This window comes from Anarrhichthys ocellatus, unplaced genomic scaffold (genome assembly GCF_004355925.1).
Source record: "Anarrhichthys ocellatus isolate YVR2014 unplaced genomic scaffold, GSC_Weel_1.0 scaffold100, whole genome shotgun sequence".
Taxonomy (NCBI): Eukaryota; Metazoa; Chordata; class Actinopteri; order Perciformes; family Anarhichadidae; genus Anarrhichthys; species Anarrhichthys ocellatus.
The window spans coordinates 1,087,725-1,106,962 of NW_022280130.1; the positions used below are offsets into that span (position 1 = coordinate 1,087,725).

The 19,238-nt window shown below is 43.7% G+C and overlaps 1 protein-coding gene across 1 annotated transcript; it reads left to right on the forward strand.

Annotated features, from left to right (window-relative positions):
- The first annotated feature begins 6,479 nt into the window (after nucleotides 1-6,479).
- LOC116399058 (Krueppel-like factor 15) lies at nucleotides 6,480-12,579 on the forward strand. Its single transcript, XM_031875903.1, has 3 exons — nucleotides 6,480-6,716; nucleotides 8,147-9,325; nucleotides 10,377-12,579. The coding sequence occupies exons 2-3, from the start codon at nucleotides 8,217-8,219 to the stop codon at nucleotides 10,543-10,545; spliced, it is 1,278 nt and encodes a 425-aa protein (XP_031731763.1). The 5' UTR covers nucleotides 6,480-6,716; nucleotides 8,147-8,216; the 3' UTR covers nucleotides 10,546-12,579.
- Nucleotides 12,580-19,238: the final 6,659 nt, after the last annotated feature.

Consider the following 19,238-nt stretch of genomic DNA (forward strand, 5'->3'; position numbering starts at 1 on the left):
CCCCCCCCCCCCCCCCCCCCCCCACCTCCCTGCATGGCTACAGCATCTTCTCGGCATTCAAACCCTTGTGCCAGGCACCCTTCATTTATTTTGTTTGTTTTTATTTTTATGAAATGCAAGAAGAGATGTTTCTTTGTTTTCTTTTTTTTTTTGAGAGTTCAAAAGAAAAATGAATGTCATTGTTTTAATTCTCTATTCAGATTTTTTTTGTAATGTTTGTTTTTTAAGAAAAGAAATAAAATGTATCTTGATTTTAAAGAAAAAATGTTGACCCTATCCAATCTGTTGACCCCGATGGTTGGACCACCCACCCCACCCCCTCCCCAGTCCCACCAGCTGAATGGTTCCTGTTGGTATTCTTTTTTCTCAGAGCATTTGTGTTTCACAAGCGGATCCATTTTTCAAATGACCAGTACTGAGACTCGGAGAAGATTGAAATAAAGTGGGCAGCTCAGTATGTATCCGGCATTTGTTTGTCCATTAATGCCTTCATTGAGTTGAGTTTTCGGTCGTGGCTCTGATGTCGTTGTTGGAGGCCTGAGAATGTAATCCGTCCTCGTGTTTTAGCTTTTTTGCTCCAAGCGCCAAATTGGGCTCAGCAACAAGTCAGCAAAGTCTATGATCAACAGACCATCCAAAGCCATACACGATCTCAGAACTAGTGACTCGGTGATCAGGTGCACAACTTGTGAGATTGCCCTTCTTTTCAATAAATACTGTTTTGATGTCAAAAAAAAAAAAGCTTCTATTGTGACCGTGGGAACATAATAAATGTATTATTAGGCGTCAGTCAGGAGACATTCTGATTGGTCCCATGGCTGCAATACGAACAGTCCTGGGTGTCTACAGGACACACGTGAGCCTCGTCCGTGGTTCAGAAGCACATTGAATTCTTTTACAACTGTCCTTGGGGTGTTTTTCTACGTCCAGGTCCTGAATTGGCACCAAATCTGTAATTTCATTTTAAGACAGTTGGATATAAATAAGGAAAAAACGAGCTGTTTCTACCAATCTAAAGCTCAGAGAGCTCCGATGGCCTGTAGTTCATCATCCCGCAGGAGACACATGGCATAAGGCTGTGAATTTCTCCTCTTTTCATCCATTCTGAGATTTCCTCTGTTGCATTAGGTTTGGTGTTTGTTTTCGGGGTTCTTTTTCTACCTTCAGTTGTACTGGCAATGTTAATGTAAGCCACGGTGTGATCCCTACAGCAGACCCAGAGCAGGAGCTTCTGTCAGTAGTGTAGAAAGGGAACGCTGAACTAAAAATCTTTTGCATGTTGTGAGGAAAAGTGTGACGCGATGATGATGGTAATTGCAATATTGTGGTCTTACGAAAAAAGAAAAAAAACGAGTATTAACAACGACAATGTTCATAATGTTTTGGTTTCCCAGCTTCTAATAAAGGCGACCGACTTTTTCTACGGATTTAACTACTTATTTTGTGACATTGAGCTCTGTCATGTGGCTTTGGTTTTTATAGTGATCTGCAATGTCCCGTGTCTGCCACCCTGTGGCGCTGTGTGCAGCAAAGCAGACTGCTGACATACTCAATGACTGATAATAGGAATGTTTTTATGGCCATAATATGGTCATTGTGGTGATTTTTATTTTACAATCAATGGAATGACAAATCTGCTGACGCCCTCATCAGAGTGTGTCAGCAGGAGACGAAATCACATAAATATAGGAAACGATAAGATAAAGAGACACACGGAAAAGCACAGATATGTGTAAAAAGACAAGCTAAGCTCTGATTTTACACATCAAAGTGTGCGGAGTGCAGTAGTACACGTATGTGAAAGAAGTATCCTATGAAGTGTATGAAGCCATTAGTGTCTCCAGAGGGAGCTTGGGGACAAAATTCACCAAGTGATGTCATTGAGTCAGCATCCGCTGGGGCTGAAGACTACAGGTTTGAAAAAGAGAAACATCTGGAGGTGTGGGGTTAGAAAGAAGCTTACTAGACCTCCGCAGTCCGCTCATCTTTGCCTAAAGCTCCAGGCTACGTTAGCCACCATTAGCGTAACACACCCAGAATCGCAGACCAAACTTGTCAATGGTCAAGTTGCATTGTGGGTAATGTCTGCACCAGGTTTCATCAAGGTTATAAAAAAAGATACCTCTGGTTCTGTATCAATTTTCATCCTTTTGTTTTTAACAATGTTATAGGAGCGCAATGCTAAATGGTTTTAGTATCAACCGACACAATCTCTAGTTTCAAGTCTTCAATACAGCATGATGTTCATTAAGTGTTTTATTTAGAGTCAAATAGACCATAAAGCAGAGTATGCTTTAGGGCGGGCTTACTGTGATTGACAGGTCGCTGCTACGGCGTTGTCCGTTCTGGGAGTTGTCATATAGTAAATGGTAAATGGAATATACTTGTATAGACTTTTCTAGTCTTTCCGACCACTCAAAGCGCTTTCACACTACTTGTCGTCATTCACCCATTCACACACTGATGACAGGGCTACCATGCAAGGTGCCACCTGCCTATCAGGATCTACCCAACATTCACACACACACTCACCGTAGGCACAGCTACGGGAGCATATTTGGGGTTAAGTGTAAATACGTTACACATACTGTATGCTACAAATTGATTCGGGCAAAACCAAGAAAAAACACTTGCGCCACCCCTTCAAAGTTCCAATGAATGAATAAAACTAAAATTTAAATTCAATCTGATTAGCAGGTGAGTATATTTAGCAGGCCTGCGAGAGTGATGCTGGTATTGTTTGCACCTTGTGAGTCTGTGTGTGTGTGTGTGTGTGTGTGTGTGTGTCATCGTGGCAAAATGTGGTCCTGGAGACCCTTACTGTAGCGGGAACTCTGCCAGATGTTTATCTGGATGTTTATACACCGGGGCCACTTTATTCCCCCGGTGTGATTTGGTGCAAGACGGTCTCTAGTTTCAATTGTGATCATTTCAGACAATTCTCTATAACTGAATGAAAGTCTTCAACATTGTATTGCAAAAGAGACGATCAACTAGGCCTTTAAACACATCCATTTTAAAATGTCATTCTGTATTTCCTGCAGGTGTTGCTGGCAATTTGCCTCGGCAACTGCCTTAAGAGTGTGAAGGCTTACATGGCCTCAGCCTGCTGCTGCTTCATGCTGCTGCTTCTTCATGCTGCTGCTGCTTCATGCTGCTGCTGCTGCTGCTTCATGCTGCTGCTGCTGCTGCATCATGCTGCTGCTGCTGCTTCATGCTGCTGCTGCTGCTGCTTCATACTGCTGCTGCTGCTGCTTCATGCTGCTGCTGCTTCATGCTGCTGCTGCTTCATGCTGCTTCATGCTGCTGCTGCTTCATGCTGCTTCATGCTGCTGCTTCATGCTGCTTCATGCTGCTGCTTCATGCTGCTGCTGCTGCTTCATGCTGCTGCTGCTGCTTCATGCTGCTGGTGTTTTGTTTGCTCCACCAGGGTCGTCTACAGCCACGCCGACCTCAAGCACTCACCAATCTCCATCAGCAACACCATCAGAGGAAGTATAAATATAGAGTAGCACATAACCTCTGGTGCTGTACTACAGTTACTGCCTCGTTCTTCTTCTCAGGGATGGGTTGTGTTCTTAAGGCACAGTAATGAGATGCAGATGAACGCGCCGCTTTCGTCGCAGTCCAAACTATGCATTGTGGGTAAAAATCAAGCTATGTTCATGTATGAAGTGAATGTTTTTTTCATATATTCTTGTATGGGAGCAATATCCTGCTGTGTCCTGTTGCTAAGAAACCACACTGGAGTCTTGACACTCCTTCTGCGGCGCATTATGCTGACAGTCCTCTCACCGGAGGCTCTCTTTGGCTTCTATGGAGGATCAATTAGAGCCAGCATGGAAGAACTGAATGACACTTATTAACCGATAGAACCTTTGAAGAAAAGCCAACTTGTTTGGAGCTCTACTGGTTATTCTGTAACTCATATGGATCAAGGTCAATGACTAAGACATCCTCGTTACGTGCATACGCTGTCTTTTCAAAAGAAACTTCTGTGTTCACAGGAAACTACTTGGTTAGGTTTAAGACAACCAAACTACTTGTTTAGATGTTGGACAAATGTGTGGTTTGGGTTGAAATAAGTACTCTTGTTTTATAGTGATATAATATAGTAATATCATTTAACAAACATAGTCCTGTTGATTTTAACGTGAGTTAAAACAAGTCAATGTTGACGTTTGGTTTTACACTGGACACGAACATCTATCACCTGGGTGATAGTCCTTACTATTAGTATTACCTCACCTGACTTCTTCACCCCGCCGTGAATTGGCCACTTAGAGCATCAAATTTATTTCTTTTTTTTAAAAAAATTTTTATTATTTTGATCTTTTATTATTTTATTTCATTCATTTCTTTGTTTATTTTTAACGTATCCAACAGTTGACATCTCTGGAGTTTAAACGGGCTGCGCACGCTGTGCCATGAGGCATACGTCTGTCACGAGTACTCATAGTGACACATGTATATCAATACATTACAATAATCATCACTTTTTTGTTTGCTTTACCAGGACTTCTTGTATATATTTAGTGGAAATAAAAAAAGTGAATTCATGGATTTTTGTTTTTAAACCTTGACATAGATTTTTAGAAAATGTGTAGATTAGTTTGAGGTTTTCAATAAATTATTTTATTCCACTGGATTCAGACACGAGCTTGCAGTTTCTTCCCCATATTTTATTACAGAATTGAACGGCAGCCAAGTTAAAAGGAATAATAATGGTTATGAAATATAAGTGAATGTAGTTTAGGATGACTGTAACATTTTGTGTGATTGATTTTTGACTTTATTGGAATGTCCTGTTAAGATGTACCGTCTGGAGTTATTGTTGTGCGACTCTGCTGAACCACCAGAGGGCCCCTTTGTATAACGGACCGGCACAGAGGATGTCTCTTAGAGCACCTTTGCACTTTAGAAAGTTCATCGTGCTTGTATGAATAATAGAGGTTCTCCCAAAAGAACGAGACTAGTGAGGATACTGTTTGCGTAGGCCAGTCATGCAGTCCTAATTCATTTTTAGTACTTTTGATTCTTTTGAAGATACATTAAAACATTTTTGTTCACCTACATCTTAATTATCTTCATTGTTTCCTACATCCGCTCTGTGCTCCAGCAATAGAAAACTCAAGTTGTACTCTTTGTACTCACAGAACATTTATCTTTAACAATAATAATCTCTGTTTCTAGAAGAAATGTCATTGGCAGAAGCCCGGAGAAGATGATTACATTACTTGTTCCAGGCGATACACAATCACAAGCTTTTTATCCACACGTCATTGGTCCCAACCTGAATTGCAACCTATATTGCATTTTATGAAACAACACAGGCCCTCTGCAAACATGCCTTTAAAATGAATACAAATGTATTCAAACTGACCAATAGCCGCAGCATCGACTTCAATGGACCGGTCTCCCTGGACTTTTGCCTCAGGGCTCCTTACAGCAGCTTAACCCAGCCACGCAACCGCATTGATGATCAATGGCAAGGATCAAGGCAACGAGCTCTGTATCAAACAGCGATGCATGATCCACCGCTGTCATATCTTACCGGACGGGTTGGACTGGTTGTATCTTCTAAGGGGAGTGACTCGCAACAGGAACAGGGCGCCTTGTTATCATGTGTTGGAGTTCCTGGAAACAGAAATCCAAGCACTTTGCAAAGACACAGCCTGTTAGGCTAACATTGGACTATGCAAAACATTTTGTAGTAGTTTATTAACTTGACGAAGAGAGAAAAATGGAAAAGTAAGCATGAAAAACACACGGGGGGGGGGGGGCGGATCGTGCACCACACCCTCTCTTGCACACTTGAATTTTGATATTTTTCAAAACTTTTTTATATCCATGGACACTTCCTGAATTACTGTCAAGATAGAAAAAAGTCAAAAGGGCGCCCTTGAAGTGTGGAGTATAATGGCCAACGCACACACACATGCGTGCGCGCGCGCACGCGCACACAGAACATAACAGAGGTCTGGTGAGTCCTCTTTGCAGTTTTTATAGCTTATTTATGTTTGTAGGAGCATAAGCTCTCAGCCCTGACTTGGGAATCAATCATTCTGAGTAATTATGAGCATAACTACCCAGAGTGCAACTGTATAATGGAAGTTGAAAAATGCCTCCTCAGATGATCATGTAGTGTATTATGTTCAAGTGTAGTTTCTTCCGCATTTGTCAGATGTCCTCCCCCTTTCTTCTCAGGAACAACAACTGCAGCTTTGCAGGATGCAGGACAAAGAGCCCTGAAGCTGTCCTGATAGAAAGACAAAATGGTAAACTGTTGCATTACATGGGGTTTACATTATTTTGTCCACCACCCCCTCTGGACCGCGAACGCCACCGAAAAGGGCCACACTGTACCGTGTTCAGTCGTTGTAACGCGATCTCCTCCATCAACACATGGCAGCCAGAATTTATCGAGCGGCAACCAATCGGAGCGCCCCTTTTAGGGCGAGCCTCCGCCGCGCGCGGCCAATGGGAGTCGCGGAGCGGGACCCGTGCCTCCGAGTTGTGCAGCAATGCCGTCATGTGACGCTGGGAAAAAGAGGAATGCCAACATGGACCCGTGGCAAGGACGGGATGTGAGCGTGCTACGACAATAACACGACGGAGGGAGGAAAAAAAAGAAAACAGCAACTATATGCATACATAAAGAGCCTGTCGACGGCGCTGCTTTTTCCTCCGACCGAGCCTCTTCCGAACTACACACGGTAGGTCGAGCCTAATGTCCGGGGTACAACTGCTCGGCTCGTCCGGAGTGACGGAGGAGTATAAATAGAACATTTCTTTTGACCGAGCCGAACTTGAGACTCGTGTATTCCTGCGGGCGCAGTTGTATTCAAGGCGGGTTGCCGACCGCTCCTTCTTCTGGCCGTTTATTTTTTATTTTGTTCCGCTTTCGAGCCCGATCGGCTCTAAGCAAACACGGCTTGTGGGGCGCGTCAGCGCGGGCCGTGTTTACCCTGCGCCATGCTCGCGCACCTCGTGAAGTGCCAGGCCCCGCTGCAACATGTGCCCGACGGTCTGACAGCGGCAACAAACATCCGCTCTACATAGTTCCATAGGAGTTCCTCAGCGGGGTCAAATCTATTTGTTTTCCAGCGTGAGGTCACGCTGCCAGGGGTCGCCCAGCAAGCTACACATTCACTTCAAATATGCTTAGGAATTTACATCACCAAATGATTTGCCAATACGTCTTTAATTAGTGTTTAATTTCAGTAACTGTTTATTTTTATTTTTTTTACCACTGCCTCACTTTATATAGGCTACATATGTATATTTAGTGAGATAACCACTGGCACTAAACGGTACCGGACCAGTGCTTAGAGATTATTGTGGCCTACAGATAAAAATGTCCGTTTTTGAATAAAGTTAATTATAGAAGGCTCGGGGGCAAAAGGTTCAAGGGGGCCCCTATGTTTGAAAATAAAACTGTGATATCGAATGTCAAACTCAAGTGGTCCAGCTCTAACTCTAGGTAGAGCTGGTTCAAGGCTGGATTACCAACTGGCAAAATGGGCAACTATCCTGGGGCCCCCCAGCCTCTCAGGGCCACAAAAGCCCCCGGTTCTCTATATGTCCATTGGTTTTGATTATCCGATTCGTTGCACATTTGTTAAAGATATCTGCACCACTAAAGTACACGACTAACTCTAGGCATAAATGATCGATAACCAACTCAAAAACATTTTCAACCCACATTTTTATTTCCAGATAAAGTTTTATTTTATCAAATTACCACAAACCTAAACACAAATAGTACAAAGTTGTGTTACATTGTGAGATGACGATACATTGTACATGACTACTTTGTATGCGATTGCCAACATTTGCTACATTAAAATGTATTATTGTTGTATTGTGTCGCCAAATATTCTTATCAGTGTTGTGATTTCAACCATATCACCCAACCCCTTAGTTATGGTTTTAAAAAAACAATATCATTTTGTATCAAAGTGGAAAATAGTTTTTGGCCCGTCAAGTAAGCAAAATAGAAAACAGAATTTAGAGAAGCACTTGCCTGTAGAATAAGTTACTTCTTATTTACTGCCTGTAACGTTTAAAGTCCTTGAGGTAAAGCTTGTCATGCTTTCTCACTTTCTGCTGGGTAATAAAATCCAATCTCAACGTTGCCTTGCAGGTTCTTTGTGATCTCCTACCTCTGGATAGTGTTTCCTCAACATCCTCTCCTCCGCATTCGGCCCGGATCAATGGTGTCTCTCAGCAGCAGACCGCTGAGCTTGGAGAATGACCTGTTCAGGGACAGCAGCAGCAGTAGCAGCAGCCTGTTCTCCCTCGGCCTGGGAGACGGAGCCCGCAGCGAGGGGGGCAGCTCGGCCTCCTGCGACAGCCCCGAGGCCGTGGACCTGGGGGCTTTGCGCGGCTTCGGCCCCGGAGAGGAGGAGGAAGACGAGGAGGAGGACGAAGACGACGACGATGGGGCGAGTCTGCATATTTTCCTAAGGGCGGAGGGAGAAGAGGAGCCGCCGAGCCAGGAGCCGAAGCTTCCGCACTTCCCTTTCCAACCCACTTCCCCGTTCTCCCCAACCCTGGAGGACATAGAGGAGTTCTTGAGGGAAAAGATGGAACTGGTCAAAGAGGGGCTACTGGTCCCAAAAGAGGAGGCCTCCCCTCTACCATGCAGTGGCTCCCTGTCCTCCACTGCGCCCCCAGCTGCTTCCTCAGACACTTGTAGTGACCCAGGGACTAGTCTAGCCTCTCATTGCACTTCAAACCCCCCTCAGAACGAACAAAAGAGCCCCAGCCCCGCTGACCTTTCCCCCTTTGCCCGCGCTAACTCCTCGTCTTCCACCTTAACCCCGCCAATGCTCCTGGGCGGTCCGCTGGTCCTCCAGCTCCAGCACCTACCTGTGGCCCAGCCGCCGACCCCGGTGGGTTCCCCGCCCGGGGCCCAAAGTGGCATTTGGCTCACTCATCTGATCATGGGGCTCCAGGGTGCAACCGGACAAAACCTCACCCTGCTGGCCCCGCAGGTGCCCTCCGCCCACGCCGCCTTGTTGTCAATACACAGCGGAGATGGCAAGTTGGCTGACCAGAAGTACGTGAAGATCGCCCCGCTACCCATCACTATGAGGACTCTAGAGATCACGGGCGTGACTGGGATCGGGGGCCAGGGCAACGGCCTGTTGAAGGCCGTGGCCCCCCGGGTGACCAGACTAGCGCCTACGGAGAGGGTCCACAAGTGCTCCCACCCAGGCTGCGGGAAGATGTACACCAAGAGCAGCCACCTGAAAGCTCACTTCCGCCGGCACACGGGCGAGAAACCCTACACGTGTAGCTGGCCCGAGTGCGGCTGGAGGTATGTGTACCGTACCAGGTTTAACAGCAAATACTAAGTTTAAGATTAAAGGACTACGCCATGTTCTCAGGGGATTTCCCCACTGGTTGATGCTAGAGGCCGCATTGGAGGCGGGTCTTTCAGCTAGTGGTGAGATCATGAATCACAATCCAGAAAGTCCATTGATTATTCTTTTTCACCTAACGTTGGTCTGAACACTTCCATTCCCACTAAGTAGTCAAAAACATAGAAGCCAAATGTTTCCTATCATTGGCTCCTAGCCCTATGCTAACGCTATAACGAGTATCTTCTTTATAATTTCTCAGTTATCTTTCCGATAAATGTCACTAATTGTGATTTAAAAAAACATTGCAAACTTAACTTTTAGAATTGTACATTCAATTCACTTTTTTCATTCCATTCAGGGAACATTTGAGGGCATTACATCACGCACAAAATATAGCGTTGGTGAAACCAGTACAATTATCACTACTGGGGTGAAAAGTGATGATTTTAGTGCTGCGGTCTGATAGTAAAAAACTTTCCTAACTACTTTCCTCGACCTTTTAGGGAAAATGTCAGCAGAAAGAAGTGAGGGAGAGTTCATAAGGACTTAAGGAAAGACAAACATGTTGCTAACGGAATCCGACTGCACTCCGGATGTTGTTTGTGGTTTTCAATTTATCCGTAGTGAACCATTAAACGGGGGATGTTATCGACGCCCGAATGGTGCGCCGCTTTAAACATTCCTGCAGCAAAGAATTGTGGAATGGCTATATTTAATTTCCAGTGTAGCCTACGCTAAAGCAGATACACTGAACCCTTCTGAAGCAAAAAAAGAATATTCTACCTCAGCATAGGGGTCCTCAAAAAGCCTACTATGTATTATTTAACAGGGGTCCAAAGCAGTATGGGTCTAGGACTCCTAGCCATACCCTTGAAAGCCAGATTAGCTCACGTAGGTGACATGGACACTGGCGTTCTCATCGTCGATAGATAAATTAGCCAGTGGGCTTAATGTGGATGTCTCTCTTTGTTGCCACGTTCCTCACTCCCGCTCTTGTGTCGCCAGGTTCTCCCGATCCGACGAGCTGTCCCGCCACCGGCGCTCCCACTCCGGCGTCAAGCCCTACGAGTGCTCCCTGTGCGAGAAGAAGTTCGCCCGCAGCGACCACTTATCCAAACACACGAAGGTCCACCGCAGCTCCAGGCCCAGCAGGATTATCAGAGCCACTGTGTGAGACGCCTTCAGCCACGTTCGTCCTGCACACCACACCCGTCCTGGCTTTGACTAGAGGGGGGGGGGGTGTCTTCCTCAGGACTTTTGGTGCTTTCACGAGCAGAACTTTCAGAACAATGGCGAAAGGCTGGCGGCCGTTTCTCCACACACGTTTCTCTCCTCCCCGCTGTTTGTCTTTGTCTGGTCCTTTCTGAGCAGCAGCTCGTGGCATGCTGAGCAGCCACCTCAGGAAAAAGTCAGCTGGAAGTGGATTTCCTTACAGTCTTACAGAGGCCCATCTTGCAACCACTGCTTGCACTACTGTTACCAAGCTACCAGGTGCTGTAGGCGTAGGGTGGCAACCAGCAACAGGAGCGACTGTAATTCTATAACCCCCCCTTTCTACTTTTGTGATTGCCCTTCTTCCTAAAGTCAAACTTCAGGGTCCACACGGAGAGAGCTCCCCAGCGTTTTTTTGTACGTTATGAAAGTAAAAAAAACAAAAAAAAAATCACATTTATTGAATGAGTTGTAATCGTATGGACGCGTTCACGTGACAGCCAATCGCTGTAAGTATGAAATTGTGATTAAAGCAGCAAAGCAGCACCTTTCGTTCACTCTGAACGAAAGGTGTGTGACTCTCAATGTTTCGGAGCAAACGCCGAGGCGTTGTTTTCTGTCGGACTAGAATTGTGGGTCTCCTCACAGTTTGGCCAAGCTGGGGGGGGGGGGGACCTCCGATGTTATTATGCACCTGACCCAGGCCTTCGTTGCATTCGTCCAGTCGTAATCCACCGTTTTTTGACCCGTATGCCTTTTTTCACAGCCCCAGTACGCACTAATCTCTATTGATGCCTTTGTCCGTATCACGAAACCAACCTCACTTGATCCTACTGTTATCATATGACTGCTCTTATTTAACTGTGATTCCTGAACCGGGTGCCGCCAAACCAGAAAACCCTGTTCTGGCCCTCTCGAGAGCATGAAAACAACGCCCAGGCTGCGTGACCGTTTATAAGCTCTTTGTTGTCTGAAATTCTCTCTGAATCATTGTGCAGCCGACTTACGTTGCCTAGAAAGGTTCTCGGCCCATACACTACACTTTGGGTCGACGGTGCAGAAGTGATGTGAAAACACTGCTCTTACTAATTTACAGTAGCAGTTACTGTAAAACGTGTGTCTCTGTCGGATACAGCAGCAAGAAAAGCTAATAGTTTTAAACAGCTGGGAAGCCAGCTAACATCTACTCAATCATGTGAATTAGCATAGTCATCATGTTATAATGTGTACTGGACATAAAGGACGAAGATAACACGTACAGCTTCTAGCTTTTATAGAGATGTTTTTTTTTATCGGTGAGGATTTTTCAATCAGTGCATTAAGCTATTCAGTCGTGTTGCCGGAGAGGTTTTTTGATTGTAGCGTGATCATTCTGTGGAACGTCAGACTGATTACGGTCATCTACCCATTCACAAACCATTAAGATGAGTCCGCTGGTCTCAAGTGCACTTGCGTTAGTGGAAGGTGAGAAACAAGTCATTGTGCTCTCATGGCAGTTCCATATCACGTTTTGGAACCGTAAAATGCCAAAAAAAAGAAATGTTCTAAGGAAGGTTAGTCAGTCACTATTATGATTTTAACCTGATTGCTAACCTACCAGCGCTTCACCCGAAGAGGCTGCGTAGCCGACGCGTTCACATAACCAGGTTGTCTCCAGCAGACACGTGCTTCTACAAAACCGTTTAGGCCACCGGCAACTTTTAACTTAGCTCGAGCAACATTGGTGCTTTTTAGTTGTTGTTGATTGAACCCAAAAGTAGAGCACTTCTGCATGTAGCACACGGCCACCACCCTCATATCTCTGTCTCTTAGCAATATGGATACGTTAGGTTTCACTTTTTTTTAAATAATACAACAACCACGCTTAGCGATGTAGAAACCTGTTCAAAGCAGACAGACGGGCAGACGTGTTGATCCGTCTGAACCGGTGCTGTCTTTGTGTCTGAGCCTCCCCGGGCTGCTTCTACTGACCTACATCCAGACCTGTATTCCCTAATCATCATCCAATTCAATCTCTCTCTTCTCTGCTTCTCTCTCTCTCCCGCCTGTGTATCTGGTTGAACACAGGCAGGGTTTTATTTTTATGTTTGTTTTTGTTTTTGGAATACCAGATATGCTATTTTCCTATTTGCAAAAATAAAAAAAGCAAAAAAATGAAAGTGCTTCGCTTTGTTGTCATTTGAGGTATGCTCACCGAAGAGAACGGTTACTGCGATTACGAGGGCAGAATGGGAGTTGCGTACATTTTTCAGGGTTAATGAGAAAGTGGAAAAGGTGTTTAAATTCAACTCTCACTGCCATTTTACATAGTGCTATGATGACTTTATTTGGGGAATGATGTGGTGCAATATTAGACATCTACCAGTAAAAGTATGGTCAACACTAGTTAAACTTCACACTTGCGGTAAGTAATTAAGTGCAAGTACTACTTAAAGTTGCACACGTCATTATTCGTACATTAACAATGGATCAAATGGCTACAGGTGTATGTGAGAGGGGTTGCACTGAGAGACTAAGGTGTCCCCCCTGTGCCGTCCTCCTCGTTTACCTTTAACGCCTCTGGGCTTCTGCCAAGTAACGCACTGTTTTAATAGGCTCGTTCGAGATGACCTGACCCTCGCCTGGAAAGTAGATGAGAGCAGGCGGTAGCAGCAAATAAACTGCGGTCAAGGCGGACAGTTTTCAGCCGCCTTCAAAAAGAATAAACAGGAAGTCACAGAAACAGTTACTTCCTGTTAGATCCGATCTGTAGGCTTCTTGTAGTTTACAGACCTCGTTCGGATTCATTCAGGTGTGTTTGTAAATATATATTTATGTGGAAACATGCGTTATGTCTGTTTGTGAAACACTTTGCTGCTCGTTTTGATATATTATGTAAATAATCTTTATTATTATCAACCACACAAGATGTTTTAGATTAAACCTTTGCTGCACATGAGACTGATAGCCAACAATCTATCGTCAAATATTACAATTACACAGAAAAACAGGAATTTCTACAAAACGTGGTGTTTGTTGTCAAATCTAAGAGCCAATCAGCTCTTTGATCAGCGACAGTCAGGCGTTTCCCATCATGCATTGGGTCATGCAGTGTGTGGAGAGCAACTGCAGCGCCTGGCTGTAAAAACTGCTGCCGCCTCGATCTCGTGAGGTTATCGTTGACCACGTGTTGATGACGTCAGAGCAAGTCGGACACAAATCTAACCGGCATGCATTGTGTGCCCATCGCAGGTGATCAATTCTGCTCAGGACTGGCTCATCGAGAGCTGAGGTGAGCTGTAGAATCAAGTGTCCTCTTTACACATGTTTACTCATATAAGAACGCTGAATAGTGCAGGTCTAGTATTTCAAAAACCTACAGTGAGAAATATATAGATTGCTATTATACAGTTAAACGCATAAGATATAATAATTGAGAAATCCTGACACATTAACAGGCTTTCTGTTATTTAACTGTATATGACACTTATATAAAATTAAAAATATATTGCAGGCAAGAATTAGAGTAGTTTAAATGTATCATAATTACCCTTAATTTCATCCAGAAATAAACCAGAAATGTTTTAGTTCACTTTTAGTTCACGCACTTCCTGACCTCATCCTCCGTACTCCACCATTAAAAAAAAGTATCGTTTTTTTCTTGTGTAGCATAAAGGGACTACAACCTGCATTTTTGTTGTGCAAAACTGTGTTGAAGAAATGACAATAAAGCAGAAATGAACCTCTAAATACTGGTTAGCTTTTGCCATCATGGCAGACAGAGTTACTTGCCTGCCCTCTCTACTAATTTATCCGGTGACCGTCTCGTTGAAATGACGCCAATTTGAATTACCTGCAGGATAACCACATCAAGGAATCACACTCACACACACACACACACACACACACACACACACACACACAAAATAAATGCTGCAGGCAGCTTTCAATCCTGATCTGACTGCTGCAGTGTGGTTGCAATATCTCTCAGCTCAATACAGACGGCGCAGAGGAAGTTAGAGCTCAATCTGCACGTGTATTCAGGCTGTGAGTTTCTGGCTGTTGGTGCTTTCCAGTTGTGTTTAACACCCGAAAGGAAACTGGGGCTGGCTTCAAAGCAAAGAAATCTGCGTCGCTGCCTCCTTTCCCGCTGCGCTCTCTCTCACACTGAGGCTATCCCGGGGCTTGGAGCAGACATGAGAAGGCCGTTCATCTGATTCGTCCCATGTTGTTTTGAACTGTCGCTGAGGCAGGAGTCTGAGGAGAAAGTGGGCCGGGTCAGGAGGGCGGAGGGGAAAGAAGGGGGTTTCCTGTTAGGAATGAAACGTGGCCACAGGCTGTAATGTAATAACAGTAGCCGACAACAGTTGTGACCAGAGGTTACTGTCGGACAGAGAACTGTACTGTACTTTACGAGAGGAGCATGACAAGGACTGAAGAACAGAGAGCCACCTTGACTTTTTATTTGATTGGATTAGTTTTGAGCCTATCCTTCATCAATTAATCAGAAACTTATTTGGGGGAATTTATGAAATGGTTTTGCCCCTCCCTCTCTTTTATTCTCTGGCGTGGTTGGAAACTAAACTGAATTAATACAGGGATGCGAAAAGCAGCCCAAGGGAAGCTTAAAGCTGCACTGATTAAAATTCCTTATTTTAATAATGGATCCTAAACGATGTGCAATTTAAAAGAAACTGCTTGTAATAATTACAACCTACCTGCAGTTCCCCTCAGCCTCACCATTTCACATGGATTGTGTTTTACAGCTCACAACTTCTACCTGCCCACACGTACCACATGGCCGACAGACAGAGTGAGCGACTAACTGGTGATCATAGTGGAGCATTTAGCAGCTAGAGAGGCAGGTGGAGACCAAACAGAGCTAAAAGGAGAGTGAATATTGGACATGCGTACGGTGACCGGAAACACGTTACACATTAATGTTCTGCATCTGCAGGATGGATGAATGGGAGGGGACATGTGAGCCACAGGTGGCCAAACTAAATGAATTCATGTTGCTTTAAAGGGGATGTATCATGCTCATTTTCAGGGTCGTACTTTTGGGTTTCTACCACAACAAGTTTACATGCTTTGACGTAAAAAAAAACCCCATTATTTTTCTCATACTGTCTGTCTTAAATAAACCTGTATTCACCCGCTGTCTGAAACGCTCCAGAAAAAGCCCAGTCTGCTCTGAATGGCGAGAAAATGTTGCTGCACCTTTGCAAAGGTATAGGCCCAATCCCAAAGTCCCACCTAAAGCCTTAAACCCTGAACCCTCGGGGACTGAGCTGAGGTCAAACGTTAAACGGTTGAGTGTGAGAGGCTGCAAAGGGCTTCAAATGGTGTAAATACGAATGGGACAGCACTTTGCTGCACCATGTAACGTTACCATGACAATGTCATGTTATGTAAAATTGTGAGTATTTATTTTATACTTTGTACTCCCTGATTTGAATGACTCGCACATTCTTTTCTGTCAAATAATCGATTTATTCGTTTTTGTCAGAACAGCTGCAATAACAAAATGAAATGTTGGATGAATAAATCCCATGTGCTTCCACTGGTAACCCCCGTGTTTAACCTCACATTGCTATGAATTGTGCGTAATTCCCTTTACACAAAGTCTGCATAAATGCGGACTTACGAAAAGTGTTCATAACAAGCTCAAATTGTCTGCGAGATTTGACAGTGGGACAGTCAGCGGGCCTCAAAGTCCGTGAGTCCGTAAATGTGGAGATTGGGATGGGGGGGGGGGGGCAGTATATTCTAATGAGAACTACTTGTGACAAAAGAAGGGGAGTCAATTCTGAATGGCTTGGTTTGTGGGTTGCTATGGACTCCAGATACCCACATGTATTTGCACAAGCACTGAATAGTCAAACAGGGTCTGAAAACGACTGAAGGACACAAAGACCTTACAACCGGAATGTAGAGCTACACATTAAGAATGAAAGGGACTGAAAGCTACACACCTTAGATTCCCACAAGAATGTACACTTTATATTCAAGTCTGCAGCAAGTGAAGTGCTGGCTTCCAACAAATGTGCAGCATACATGAACGCACTGTAAACCTGCAGAAGGTGTGAACAGGGGGAACCCTGAACACAGTAGATCTTTCTTCCCTCGGCTGTGACGAGTCACTCAGCCAGCAGGTCAATCCAGCACCACCACTGTATAAATCATCGCCCTTTGGTCTTTGACTTCCTCGTGTTCAGGGCTGAATAGTTTGAATGTATCTGGCTGAATCCTAGGAATGCTGCTATGCTCTGATTGGCTGCCATTAAGTACAGCCAAAGATCTTTGTAGCTTTTCCTGCTGCTGCAGAAGCTAAATCTGCTTTAAATGCTTCTCAGTTGTGCAGTCCTACTGATCTTGGTCTTTTTAAAATTTATTTTGCAAGTCAAGAAACATAGTATAGGATTCCGTCTTTTGTTTAATCTCTGGTACCAAACAATGGTTGAGTTTAGCAATTAGTTTACTCTGTGTGCACTCCAGATGAGATATGCACAATTAGACTACTGTTTGCTGAGGGCTTGTTAATCGTCGTGTGACACTGCTGTGATATGCTGCCACTTAGTGGTTCATCTGAACACATGCTTTCCATGGGAGGTGCTAATTGAGAAGATGTTACTTTATTTTGCTCATGACATAGATTGCCTTAACCACGACAATGAGATTCATTATGTTGCATGATTCCCAATTGGGAAGAAAAAGAGGGGGGAAAACAAATGATCATTGGTATGAACCATATTTTGATTTGATTTTTATAGCACGTTTCATTTAACAGTAAACTCAAAGTGTTTTGCATTAAAATGTATGTTTAAAAAACCCAGTCACTCAAAGACAGCAAGGAAACAACATCCGCCGTACAAAAGGTGATATTTTATACACGCATGCAAGTTCAGCTTTTTTCAAAAATGTTAGATTCATTATATCGTGCGGCATTACAATTACGATCATTGCAGTTTGTATGAGAGAGTTGGTTTGTCCTCTATTATACAACTGTAGAGCGGAACACTGGTACATTGTCTTTATAAGGACGTATCACACAAACTGCCACTTTATTTAGGTTCCCTACTGACTCCTAAAACTATTTATTTCTTTTGTGTGATTTCTTGTTTTTGAGTCTGTTGTTTGTTCTTATTATGCAGCTGTCTTGGCCAGGACTGCTTCAAAAAAATGTATTCTGAATCAGAATGGGAAACATTTACTGGTAAAATAAAGATTAAAAAAACAAAACATAAACCACAGACACACAGACACACTACCGAGCATCAGTGATATATATCGTTGAGGTGGGGCTCCTGCGCAGAGTCCACAGGATACTAAAAAGACAATGCCACCCCCTGCCGCAGCCTGTTCACCCTTCTGCTGTTCACTTCTGACCTCATCCTCCGTACTCCACCATCAAAAAACAATTACACAAAGGCTTGCAACAGCTTGCATTGTGTTGCTCAAAACAGTGTTGTAGAATGACAATAAATAAACCTTGACTCCTAGAACAGTTGATTTTGTGTAGGAATATGTTTGGTCATTTGTCAGTGAGTGGGTGGGTGGTCAAAGTTTGAAAATTGCAGAAACTATTATATACTTTGCTTGTAGGCAGTGCCATTAATATGCTCATCACTGCTGCAGCTATTCCTCACTTTCTTCCAGGTTAGTTGTTCTGACAATAACCAAACAGCTCTCCCATGTGGACAGTCTGCAGCCTTCTTAGTGTGAAAGAGTTGGTTTACAACTAAATTCTATTAAATGATTTGCATCAAATATAGTAAAAGGAATTTGCCTTATGTGTGTGTGATAGACTGGTGACCCTACCTTTGGACCAATACAAGCTGGGATAGGCTAAAAATCCTAAAGAGAGTGAGGAAGGAAGAAATGCAGTATGGGAATATGAGGCTCAGACGTTAGAATGCTTCCCCCACACACCTCTTTGCTCTCATTCTTGGCATGATGTAATTATAAACAGGTGCCAACCAGATTCTTCCACAATGGATCTGCTTCTAAAACGCTAAAACGCACTGAAATGAGTTAGTCCCTACTTTATTGACCAAATCAAATTATATAACCTGAAGTAGCTGTGATTTATATTGAAATTGAAATATTAATTAATTAATTATTTGTTTTAATCTTTTACGTAATTCTTTTTAATTAAGGAGGCGCGCTAAAAGATTTGTTTTGATTTCTTATCAAACTATAAAAAATAAAAACTGATTGTTGGCGACAGAGACTGTAGCAACATGTTGCAAACCACAAGCCTGCTCTGGAGAAGCAAACAGTAGGCTAATTTTATCTGTAGAAAATGTGTGACTGTGTGGCATTTTAAAGTAACAACTAAATAATAAACATCACAACCAGAGAAACAAGACAGGAAGTGATCTCAGCGTGAGTTCGACGACACATTTGAAGAGTCGGAAACATCGGAATTTTGATTGACATACACAAACAAGCAAACAGGTGATACTTTTCGCTTACATGGGGTGCTGAGAGAACATCTAAGCCGCTTCATAGAGTGAAACAGTGCACGTTACGTGGACCTATATGAAATAACATTTAATATCACGTGAGAACGTCGATTTAAATGCTCCATTTTCTGTTTTTTTAATTTATTTTGTTTAGATATTGTGATAATAATAATAATAATAATAACAATAATAATAATAATAATGCTAA

Excerpts from the sequence above, each read along its gene's own strand:
- LOC116399058 (XM_031875903.1), top strand. The coding sequence starts at position 8,217 with ATGGTGTCTCTCAGCAGCAGACCGCTGAGCTTGGAGAATGACCTGTTC. Across the intron at positions 9,326-10,376 it reads TGGCCCGAGTGCGGCTGGAG|GTTCTCCCGATCCGACGAGC; the intron begins GTATGTGTACCG and ends TTGTGTCGCCAG.